The sequence below is a fragment of the Chenopodium album genome, chromosome 20, assembly GCF_948465745.1.
Source record: "Chenopodium album chromosome 20, dcCheAlbu1.1, whole genome shotgun sequence".
Lineage (NCBI taxonomy): Eukaryota > Viridiplantae > Streptophyta > Magnoliopsida > Caryophyllales > Amaranthaceae > Chenopodium > Chenopodium album.
In genome coordinates this window covers 41,561,098-41,572,889 of record NC_137853.1, presented here as the reverse complement: position 1 = coordinate 41,572,889, position 11,792 = coordinate 41,561,098, and the positions used below count along the sequence as shown (strand labels likewise).

Below are 11,792 nucleotides of genomic sequence, written 5' to 3'. Positions count from 1 at the left end.
ACCTTTATTTCCAATGCATTAAACAATAAACCTGTTGGGTTACTTCCTAAGAATTCCAAGAGTTGCTTATTTAAATTCTAATTGACCATTCCCAGTCCAAAATTATTGTCACTTCTTATCATATACAAGTATAAATAACCATAATCCATGACATTTTTTCTTATCATCAAAACTTTTAACAAAGTCTACGATATACAAATCCCTTCGTTTCACTAAAATTGCACTATTACTCTTAGGTAGATGCAACAAACACTTACAAGTTACAACAATGTCAAATTTAGACCATCACTTTGAAATAGGAGGATTAGATATCACCACCAAAATAATCAGCAATCCCATTATAGGCGAGCTAGATCAAGGCTTAGGAGATTTGTTAGGAACTGCACGAAAAGACGGTGTAAACCGTATAATAGGGCTTGACATAGAGAAACGCTATCAGAATAATCCTTATTACACAGCAGGCTCCTCAAATTGTGAGCGTTTACCCGTAAAAGATTACGTATCTGCATTGATGTTATGTTGCGGGGACTTTTGCCTGATCATTCATCTGTGTAACTTGACCGCACTCGATTTCTGTTTGGTCTCCAAATTCCTTCAACTCCAAGAGTTAACATTCGTGGGTGTTGGGATCAAGCACTGCCTCGAGGCATTGGGCACGAGTAGCGGGATTAAGTGTAGAAACGCGGTTGATCTGCGCGACTTGGCAGCAACAACTTTTCCACAGTTTAACATTTTAGGGACATATAAACTGGTTGATTTGGCTGTTTTAGTTAGTTATCATGCGTTTGATAAGGATGAAGTATTGACTAAATGTAATGGTGCAGCTCTTAGTCATTGGAGTTTTGGTACATTATCTCATGACCAAATTGAAGCTGCGACTTGGAGAGCTTATCTTGCCTTTCTATATTGGCAACAACTTCTATGCTAGGAACTATTAATTACGGTATATCAATTCCTGCCTATAGCTTTAGGTCGTATTTTGCATAATGTTGTAGTTGGTGTGGCTTTGCACGGTTTGTTCCTCCCTAGTTTTCTTTGTTTTACTAGCTTGTCCCTCTTTTGCATCAAAAAAAAAAGGTACGGAATATCAAAAAAATGTGACCTAGCTCCATCTTGTTTTAGTCTTTTTATAATGCAGAATTTCAGTTTTCCTAAATATATATAGTTATGAGTTTTTGTTTTATTTTTTTTTTATTCCAATTAAATAGTATGTAATGCATATTAATGTAGAATATTATAATTATAATTTCTTCAAAAATAAGTAAATAATTGTCGTATAGATGAAACTTACTCAAGAATACTTTGTAAATAATTGATGTCTAAGCAACTCCATACGACAAATGTTAACTTAATCCGATCAAATTCAATTGAAAACTCTAATATACTCCTAGATGCAAGGCACACTGCGCATCTAAGAATATCTTTGGTGTACTTTACATTCGGGTGTATTAGTGTATATAAAAATAATATTTCTAGGTAATTCGTAAGACCGTAATTACCTCCCTCGTACAAATCCTCTTCAAGTCACGGCCAATACATGTACTCTTGTCAGCCTCTTCGTCCCTGGGATGATGCCGCAACTGCTTCGAAACATATGTGTTAAAAGTCTCGGAGGTGATATCTAAAGCATGAACATTGAAACCTAATGGTGGAAGAGTCGTGTTTGGAATAGAATTGTTAGCGCCGGAAAAGGAAGCCGTGGCGGCTTGAGTGCTTGACTCACCGACCTCGTATGTCGAGATTAGGAAAAGACGTTGATTAGTGATACATGGAAACGGTGAAGCCATGGTTAACTATTTTTGGTTGCTTAATTAATGAAATTTAATTGATCAAGTTTCTGAGCTTTAAAATTATTCTTTCAATTAACAACCAAGGATATACTTATAGTCTCGTAAAAAAAAAGAGGATATACTTATAGGATTTACATAAAGATATAATTTTTCTTAATTGTGATTTATTTTTTGATGCAATATAATTTTATTTATTTACTGTATTTTTTATGGAAAGTTTGTTTATTTTTATTTTTAATAGATATTTCCTCTGTTTTTTTATAGTTGCAAGACTTGCAACACTTCTCTTTTCAGGCTTGCTGATGCATGTTTTCAGTCGTTGATATCTTTAGGTACCAACATGTAAAGATTATACACCTTAAATATTAAAATTGTATAAGTCGAGACGAATCTAATAAGTATAAATTGTTATAGCTAGTCAAAGTGAGACACATGAATAGTGTAAAAGTCAAACTGTTGCAACTGTGAAAAAAAACGGAGGAAGTATATTTTAGATAGAATAAATTTAATTAAAGAAGATAAAATAAATTCAGACAATTAGTTCGAACAAATATAGAGTTAAAAGTAAGTTATTCAAACAATAATTCAAGTTAAAATCTGATCATATCTTTCAACCTACTCGACATATTGGGTTGCACAGGAAAATGAATCTATAAATAACTTGTCTATTCGCTACATTATTATCACATGAGATATATAAGTATTCAGAGTATATTATAAGCTCATGCAGATGACCTCATCTTTAAAGAATTAAAGAGATAACTCTAATGTCTTTATACTTTTTCAAGTTGAATTTTATTTGTCCTCACAAAAAGCACACCGTATTAAATAAAGATTATGTAGTTGAATAACACTTTTTAAAATTTTAAACTAATTAGATTATGTATGTGAAGAAAATATAAAACATTCAATATGGAGAAACAATGATGAAATCACTCCATTCTATATTGATAATCAACACCACTAAAAGTACCCTCCAACTAATATTTTTGCTATTAGAAAACTACTTATTCACATATTCAATGCGATATATTTCGTAGATCTTTTATTAACTTTCTTTTTCAATTAATCTTATTTGTTAGTCATTTTAAACTATATCAAATAACAACCAACAAAATCTTATAATTCTTTTTGTTGTAAGGTGTTGACAAATGAATTAAAAATTAAGGGTAAGTAGTCTGGTCCACATATATGAAGAGAACAAGTCCATGAACAAAAGAACCCAATAAAACAAGGTTCACATCATCATGTACACATAAACATAAAAACGTGTACTTGCAAACTCAATGAAAATCACACACATCAAACCACCAATAAAACCCAACACCAACACACACAAACACAACACCACCCAAAATTAATAAAAAGCCCAATAAATTTGACACTCCTTAATTAATAACCGCTCTCTAAAACCCGACCCCACCTCCATTAAAATCCAACTTCCTTCCTCTCTTAATTTAACCCCCATTTCCAAGGCTAACATTCACTCTTTCTTTCTTCTACTTCATCTTCTTCTTCACTTCTTCCTCTTTTCTCTCATCACGTGACCTCCTCATGCCGACGTGCGGCGACGCAAACGCGGTGGCGCGTGCTCTCACGTGCCGTAACAGCACGTCGGCAGCTCACATAAAGCTTCTCTCAACTCTCGTTATCTTCACCACAAGTGTCGCCGGAATTTCATTCCCAGTTGTTCTCGCAAAATCCTTCGCCGGAAAACCAGCCTACGACATGGCTACTTTGGTAATTAAGTGTTACGCAGCAGGGGTAATCCTGTCAACTTCACTCGTGCATGTCCTACCTGATGCCTTCGACGCGCTGGGTGATTGCGTAGTTGCCACGCGCCACCCTTGGAAGGACTTCCCCTTCGCGGGGCTCGTAACGCTTATCGGGGCGCTACTGGCCTTGTTAGTTGATCTCGTGGCGAATTCCTCCCACGCGGAGGTACACGCGCGTGGGGGGTATACGCAGCTGGATGCCCCCCACTGCCACGGTGGCAGTGGTGAAGGGAAGGTGGAGATGGTGGTGGTGGTGAGGGAGAACGGTGACGTGGTGGAGGAGAGTGAGAAGGTATCATCAGTGGCGGCCAAGGCGGCCGAGGAGGAGGCAAGGGAGAAAATGAGGCAGAGGATGGTGTCAAAAGTGTTGGAAATAGGAATAATATTTCATTCGGTGATCATTGGGGTGACCATGGGTATGTCACAAAATGTTTGTACAATAAAACCACTCGTTGCTGCTCTTTCTTTTCATCAAATTTTTGAAGGCATGGGACTTGGTGGTTGCATTGCTCAGGTACTACTATAATTAAAATGTTACTAGTATTACTTAACTTTTTAATCTATTAATTACACGTGTTTACGAGATATAAATAGGTTGTTGGTTGTTATATTAGGCCGTGGCCGTACAAGGTACAACTAGGAAGTAGGAAGATTTACTATACAACGGTTGCATTAAACACACTTACCTAGTATGACGTTGTATTTGTTTCTAGGAACATTGTCGTGTTTTTTTTTTTTTTTTATCTATTGTTAGATACTTAGATTTTATGCTCGACCAAACAGAAGTACACAACCTAAGTTTGTTTTTTGGTCACGATGTCCTTAAATTTATGTTACAATAGGCGTATAGATTGTAGTTTTGTGTGCCACATTAATTAGTGGTGGTATCACTAATTCAGTATATAAGTTAGGAGTGTAAGTTGGGGTTTTACTATAGGACGTTGATAGTGGATAGACTAGTCACAATACTACTATGCTTCAAGTGCCGTGATTCATAAAGTCACTTACTTTGACGAGAAAATAAAATGGGACCTCATCTTTTGCATTTTGTGGGGTTGCACTATGGAATTAGAGATTCTAATGACTAGTAACATTGACCACTAATTTACCCATATCGTCTTAGAGGGGTTCCGATCTAATAAGATTCTTCATCTTACCTACCTACGAACAATACTTCGTATTAATTTACCCACAATGTGGTAGTTTTTAAAAACAAAATGAAAGACCAGAAAGTATGCTTGAATTTATTAGTCTATCTACGGGTAGCTTCTCTTAATTTAGTGCTTGATTTGGCAAATCTTGTGTTATCACACTCTTGTTCACGTTGCTGTTATTTTATACACAACTTAATATTATATTTCCTTAATTAACCATCACACAACACTATTTTAGTATTTAATGAAGTTGTTAGTTTTCCTAATATGAAATGGTGTACAAGAATAGTATATGATTTATGATTCTCAAATTAAGTGATCATCAAAATATAAGTATTCTATTTGATTTATGATTTTATTCCTAACTTATTAGGTTTTTTTTTTTGGACAGCAACTTATTAGGTAATGCTTAAGTCATGTGTACAATTTCCTTAGTTTGCATCATATAGTCTTGGATAATGTTGATTATGAATTTATGATGCATGTTCTACCAGTTGACAATCAAACTTCATCTCAAAATAGTAAATGTAACTGAGAGCATTATGTATATTAATAGAAGTAACACTAAATTAAGAATGTGTTGATACCATCTACCAGGCAGGATTCAGCTTCAAGACAACAGCCTACATGTGCTTCATGTTTTCAGTTACGACGTCAGTAGGGATAATATTGGGGATGATCATATTTGCGTTGACAGGGTACGATGACAGCAGTGCTAACGCGTTGATTTCAGAGGGTTTGCTTGGTTCACTATCATCCGGTATACTCATATACATGGCTCTAGTCGACCTAATATCTGCAGATTTCTTTCATAACAAGTTGATGAGCTCAGAGACGAAGATGAAGAAGGGTTGTTATATTGCTCTGGTTCTTGGTTCTGCTTCTATGTCAATACTTGCTCTTTGGGCTTGAAAATTTTGTGCATATTTGTAACTCATGTAACAATGTACTTGTACCTTTGGTAAATTTGATTATGCTAGAAATAGATCTCCTTGCACTCGTAAATTATACTACAAAGTACTATGATCTATGGCGTAGTTCGGTAGTTGGTTATACTACAAAGTACTATGATCTATGGCGTAGTTCGGTAGTTGGGCTAGTCTAGTCGTCGAATAGTTTGGCAATTGAGCCTAAATTAGGTGCCTATCTTGCCTATCTTGTATAGTATGGGCTTCATGTGTTTAAACTAATAAGAGCACAATATTAAATTATTGATGCTCATCTTATTCGAGTTTAAAGTGTAGGTCACACTAAGGCCTTGTTCTCTTACGTTGAAATTCAATTCAGTTCAATTCAGTTCATCTCAGTTCAGCTCCTAATTTCCTTCTCTTATAAAATATTCAGTTCAGCTCAGTTCAGTCAATGAGAACAGACCCTAACTTAAAGTACTGTGGATTTTTAAGTAAAATCATGAAATCAATCAAGTACTCTCTCAATGCATGGAGTGAAAACCGGATTGGGATAAAGTGCGATAAAAAATTCACAATCCAGGTATACAATAAATATACATGAAAGAAATTGGACAAGGCCAATTGAAATCAACGGGCTGATGCAGTGAGGCTTCGCCTATTGTCACGATAGCAAGAAAGCAGAACTAACATCGGAAGCTGATCTATCAGAATGAAATTATATGCATTAGTGATTCAATACCGCGTTTAGTTGCTAGTATTGCTACCTAAGAAACAGCAGCTAGCAAAGGTTTAAGAGGTTTTAACAGTGTATCCATGAGCCAACCACAGTTCTAGTAAAATGTTTGCTGAATTGCAGATTACAAAGTTTTTTTTCACCAAAATACCAAATTCACAGGAGGTCAGAGATGTTTTTACTCCTAAAGTCCTAAATCAATTATGGCATACCTTTCAAAGCATCTTCTTGTGTTATGTCCAATAGTTGCACCATCTTCTTCCATCCACTGATAGATTCTAGACATCGGTTACAGAGCACAAGTGTGAACCAGTTTCTAGCAGGCACTTCAATTGAGAATCCGGACTTTATTATTCAGTACCTTCTCTTCTTTGAAACACGAGATGAAGCAACTCTGCAACTGGCCTCCATCAAATTAGATGAAGCCCGGATATTCTTTCATGAAGAATTTGCTTAGTTCACCCTGTTATCTAGTCCTCTCTCACCCAATGTTATTCCTTACACAAAGAAGCCAATACAAAAATGTTGTAGGCTCAGGGACAATACAACTGAGTGGTATCCAGTACAGAAACCAAGGTTAGGGGATCGGAGGATGGGCTGGCAATAAGATGAAAGGACCTTCATACTTAAAAATAGAGTTCACGACCTCCATTCCCATGCCTTCTCTAAACACAAGCTCTCATTAACGTTCATGGCAAAATACCCAAAACACAGAAGATCAACAGCCTATCAAAAAAGTTTGCAAGGCATTTAATGTGTCTTGCTAAGACCACATTTGGGGAAGAAAATGATTAGAATGAAAGTATGTTGTTAGCAAATCAACAAGACGAAGATATATGCTTATTCAGCATGAGCTGCAAATCAAGACCCAGAATCTTAAGCCTTATCAGTATGCATAAACCATTCAACAACGCATGCAGGTGTAACCAAGAAGGATATGGAACTAATTGTACTGTCAAAAAAATTCTAGACATGAATGAACCTCAGCTCTAGATCACAGAATGGTGTCTGCATGACCATAATCCTTCTAGAATACATAAATTAGTCAGTATCCAATGAAATGAAACACATTTATAAAAAAGTAAGCATGCTAGACTATTGCAAGTTTGACCTTGTCTGCATTCTTCTTCAATATTGAAGAAAACAGAGAGAACTGAGGCTCAATGACACATCATAGATCATTCCTCATTAGTTATCATCTAAATTCATGGTTTACATCATCTAAGAAATCTACCAGCCTGATTATAAAGAATACAAAGAGATCAAAAAATTCTAGCATATAAAATATAACTTCCCAATGTCACAAAACCATTCTGGATCATGAACTGAAATACAAGAGCTCAAGAACACTCCACAGCTAAACTCAATTAGGGCATACCTTCTCAAGCAATTCCTCATGCTCAGTTCCAATATTTGCTCCGTCTTGCTCCATCCTCTCACGCATTTCAGGGGCTATTTTTCCTGCAGCTGCATAGATCTGAAGCAATCCCAAGTAGGCAGTAGAAAGGAGAGATTGATCTTTCTTAATCAAATGGAAAAATTGTTCAGCATTGTTAACATCTTTCTGTTCAATTAAATAGTCAATAAAAGGATCAAAACTCCCAGCAAGTGGCTTCCATTGGTTAGCCATCGCCTTTTCCAAATGTCTCAAAGCAGAATTAATCTGGCGTTTCCCCAGGAAATAATCCATGAAAAGGGTATGGGCTTTCCATACTTTATTTCCAGATCTATCTGTAACATCCTTCAGCAATAGTTCAGCCTCCTCGAGCATATCATGCCTCAAGTAAGCACTTATAACAATAGTTGGGAGCCTGACATCATAACTCTTATACTTTGAGTTCCAATCTTGGAAGTACTTTTTCAGAAGCTCAATATTGTCTAGCTTTGATAGCGTGTGAAGAATAGTATAGTAGCTTAAGTTGTTACAAGCTTTAAATTTTGACTTCATTTTATCCCATGCCCGAACGACAGACTCTAAATCACCAACACCAGCATACAGGCTAATCAAATGATGATATCCAAAACGATCAGGATAGTTTGAATCATCCAAAATATCCTCCACCTTTTTCAAGGATGGAACAGCTTTCTGATACTGACCAGCTTTGACATATGCTGAGGCGAAATTGCAGTATAGTTGCCAATCATCTTTAATATTTTCCTGTCTTTGAGCCTCGTCCATAACTCGTTCTACACCCTCGAGATCATTTAAACATGAATAGCTATGCATCCACATTTGGTAGGAGATAAGTCTTAAAGGGATGTTTCTCCGCTTCATTTTCTCTACAAGAAGAGGCACTTTCTCTGGCTTGTCTACTTTCATAAAGAGACCCATAAGATTGCTGAATGCCAATTCATTGGCATACTTCATCTCATCCATCTTTTCGAAAAGAGCCAATGCTTTATCAGTCATCTTTTCAGTACAGTAACAATTCAAAAGAGCTCCATATATGGAGACATTTTTCACTTCAGGAGGAAGACTATCAAAGTACTTCTCTGCTTCGCAAATACCCTTAACTTTACAAAGTATATTCAAATGCAACGAATAATCATGCTCAAATTTTTCCTTCTCCATCCATTCAAGGATCTGTATGAAGCAACATCACAAGCTTCAATTCCACAACATCACTAATGATAAAACTCTTCACCAACCATCAACATCATAGTAACATGTCAAGCACACATACATCCATACAAGCAAGCACCTAAAGGCTTAAACACGAACACGAAGACGTAACAATACAAATGCTCAAATCTAAACATAGAGGCTATAAAGATAATAGTCACCAATCATGACTTCATTCACATTTCACAATATACAATATGAACACCAAAACCCTATGAGACAAATGGGACCAAGAAAGCTCATTATATTATACAAAAATGGCAATATAAGAAACTAAACAATGAAACATCAAGCACCCGAGAATAATTCCACATACTTCAAATTACTCAACCCAGACAATAGAATCAAAATCATAATTAAACAAATGAAAGCTTCAATCAAAACAAACTACTAATTTCCACATAATAAAGTCATAATCATAATCAAACAAACAAAGCTTCGATCTTTAATATCTACTAATACCCAATTAACAAAAATAGCAATTATAATCAACAAAAACAATAAATTTATAAGCTAAATTACCTCAAGGCAATGGACGTAGCGGCCAAACTTACGGAATTTCTTAATGCAATTAATAAGATCATATTTGTTAAATTTTTGGGAATTTTTTTCTGAAATACTATCCAAAATTTCGGAAATTTTCTCGCCGGTGGACCACACATTCGATAATCTAGTGTAAAGAGTATGTTTATTGAATTTCCGGCGAAATGCGGGTGGTTTTTCCGGCGGAGAAGTTGACAGTTGCCGGAAAATCTGAGAAGCGCCGGGAATTAGACGGTTATTGATGGTTGAAAGCTTGAGTATGCGTTGTATCGAGTGATGTATCATTTTGAGTGTGTGATTTTCTTTGTTTGTCAAATTGGGGTTTTACAAGGGTTCTGAGTTTTGACATACGGAGTAGAAATGTAGAATGATAGAAGCCTTGTTCCAATGAGAAAAGGAAGGGATTCCTACTTTTTTTTAAGTGTCTCAGCTCGGAATTGAATCCAACTTTAAAATTAAAGGTGTTCGGAATTGAACCTCTAACATTTTGTTTTTTTAGATAGAAATATTAAATTTGAAGAAGCAAACTTTTTTACTACTAAGGGCTTGTTCATATTTACTGAACTGAACTGAACTGAACTGAACTGAACTGATTGGAACTGAACTGAACTGAACTGAATTGAATTGAAATGAATATTTTATGTGAGAGGGAAATTAAGAGCTGAACTGAACTGAACTGAACTGAACTGATTGGAACTGAACTGAACTGATTGGAGCTGAACTGAACTGAAATTAAGTAAATGTGAACAGGCCCTAAATTAACCTAACACTAATTAATTGTATGGTCTAAAAATTTTAACTAGTTGTCTTAGACTCTTTTGAAATTGACATTTATACGGAGTACTCCCTATGTTCCTAAAAATTAGCACCATTTGACCATAAAAAAAAAAAGGGTTCATCGTAGAGTCACCCTTTTTCTTACAACTTTTATACATTACTAGTTCACATCTTGCAATGATTACTGATTAGTTCTTTAATCATCTATAATGATGAAGTTGCTTGATCTTTTTGAAGACGGAGAGACTAGTTGTCAATTAACAATCAAAGGTTTTCAAACATGAGTAGTAGATTCAGAAAACTTAGGTTTGATAAGCTTGATTGAACTTAGTAGTCAAACACTATCTCTCATAAACTTTTAGACTTTCGGGTAAATTACATGCGTTTTTTAAAAATTTGCTTCATATATATATAATGCATGCTTTGTTTAATCATTCATGATAAATTACTAAATTTCATAATTTAACTAAAATTTAGGGCATGTTCACATTTACTGAATTGAGCTGAACTGAACTGATTGGAGCTGAACTGAGCTGAAATGAATATTTTATGAGAGAAGGAAATTAGGAGCTGAACTGAACTGAACTGACTGAAGCTAAACTGAATTGATTGGAGTTGAAATGAACTGAACTGAAATTAATTAAATATGAACAGACCCTTACTTTGTAGAATATGTGAATTTTTTTTTTTTTTTCTTTTGAACAAAAAATGTGAATGATTTTGTTTCAAAAAAAAAAAAAAAATGTGAATGATTTTTATGAAAGGTACATGCTATGGAATACAAGATTGTCACGATATAAGTAAAAAAAAATACTTTCATAAATAAAAAAAAATACTTAAAATAACAAATTTTTTAAAAAAATAAAAATTGTATTGTTGGGCCTTGGTTTCAAAAAATAAATAAAAAAAGTGTATTGTTGGGCCTTTCATCTTGTGCCAAGCCCAAGTGTATGCGACAAGGGTTTTGGTGAGAGGAATGTAATCATGCCGACTGCCGGGTTGCATATTTAGCCTTGGGGATCAAGGTTTTTTTATGCCCTACAATTCTACTTCGTATAATTCAAGCCTTTGATCGCCTATACAAATAATTTTGCTAATACATAATCAATTCAATTGGAAGGGATTGTTTACTACTTCGTATTTCCCCGATTTCAAAAGTTTTTCCTATTTAAACCGTAATTTAGAGACAGGGTAGTATACCTTTACCTTACTAATATTTAGTTGTGACAACAAAAATGAAAAATAAGGGAGTGTTAATGAATTCTCATGTAGTTGTCTCCTACACCAAGGCTAGCCAAGACACCATCACCGTTAATATATATTGCCGAGACCTCCGCAAAGGCGTCATTGACACCGAGAAGGCGATGACATTCATAGACAATGCCCGTGGGTTCTTTCCAAACCACGGTGGGCCGGAGTTCGAGCTAGAGTTGTCCAATGCATGTAAGAAGATTGAAGGGTGGTTGGAGCACATGAAGGTAGATGA

At 35.4% G+C, this 11,792-nt stretch overlaps 3 protein-coding genes across 3 annotated transcripts; 2 read left to right on the top strand and 1 right to left on the bottom strand.

Moving 5' to 3' along the window:
* Nucleotides 1–268: 268 nt before the first annotated feature.
* On the top strand, nucleotides 269–928 carry LOC145597273 (uncharacterized). The gene has a single exon (XM_081653410.1). It carries the CDS (start codon nucleotides 269–271, stop codon nucleotides 926–928), a length of 660 nt encoding a protein of 219 aa, XP_081509536.1.
* Nucleotides 929–3,111: 2,183 nt separating this feature from the next.
* On the top strand, nucleotides 3,112–6,025 carry LOC145597987 (zinc transporter 6, chloroplastic-like). Its single transcript, XM_081654269.1, has 2 exons — nucleotides 3,112–4,079; nucleotides 5,317–6,025. Exons 1-2 carry the CDS (start codon nucleotides 3,345–3,347, stop codon nucleotides 5,629–5,631), a joined length of 1,050 nt encoding a protein of 349 aa, XP_081510395.1. The 5' UTR covers nucleotides 3,112–3,344; the 3' UTR covers nucleotides 5,632–6,025.
* Nucleotides 6,026–7,459: 1,434 nt separating this feature from the next.
* LOC145599062 (pentatricopeptide repeat-containing protein At4g01990, mitochondrial-like) lies at nucleotides 7,460–9,867 on the bottom strand. The gene is made up of 2 exons (XM_081655476.1): nucleotides 9,509–9,867; nucleotides 7,460–8,947 (listed from the first exon to the last, which is right to left on the bottom strand). The coding sequence occupies exons 1-2, from the start codon at nucleotides 9,812–9,814 to the stop codon at nucleotides 7,727–7,729; spliced, it is 1,527 nt and encodes a 508-aa protein (XP_081511602.1). The 5' UTR covers nucleotides 9,815–9,867; the 3' UTR covers nucleotides 7,460–7,726.
* Nucleotides 9,868–11,792: the final 1,925 nt, after the last annotated feature.

Bases quoted from the DNA above. Each gene is read 5' to 3' on its own strand.
- LOC145597987 (XM_081654269.1), top strand. From the start codon at position 3,345: ATGCCGACGTGCGGCGACGCAAACGCGGTGGCGCGTGCTCTCACGTGC. The intron at 4,080-5,316 runs GTACTACTATAA...ACCATCTACCAG, and splicing joins TTGGTGGTTGCATTGCTCAG to GCAGGATTCAGCTTCAAGAC.
- LOC145599062 (XM_081655476.1), bottom strand. From the start codon at position 9,814: ATGATACATCACTCGATACAACGCATACTCAAGCTTTCAACCATCAAT. The intron at 8,948-9,508 runs GTAATTTAGCTT...TGCTTCATACAG, and splicing joins GCTACGTCCATTGCCTTGAG to ATCCTTGAATGGATGGAGAA.
- LOC145597273 (XM_081653410.1), top strand. From the start codon at position 269: ATGTCAAATTTAGACCATCACTTTGAAATAGGAGGATTAGATATCACC.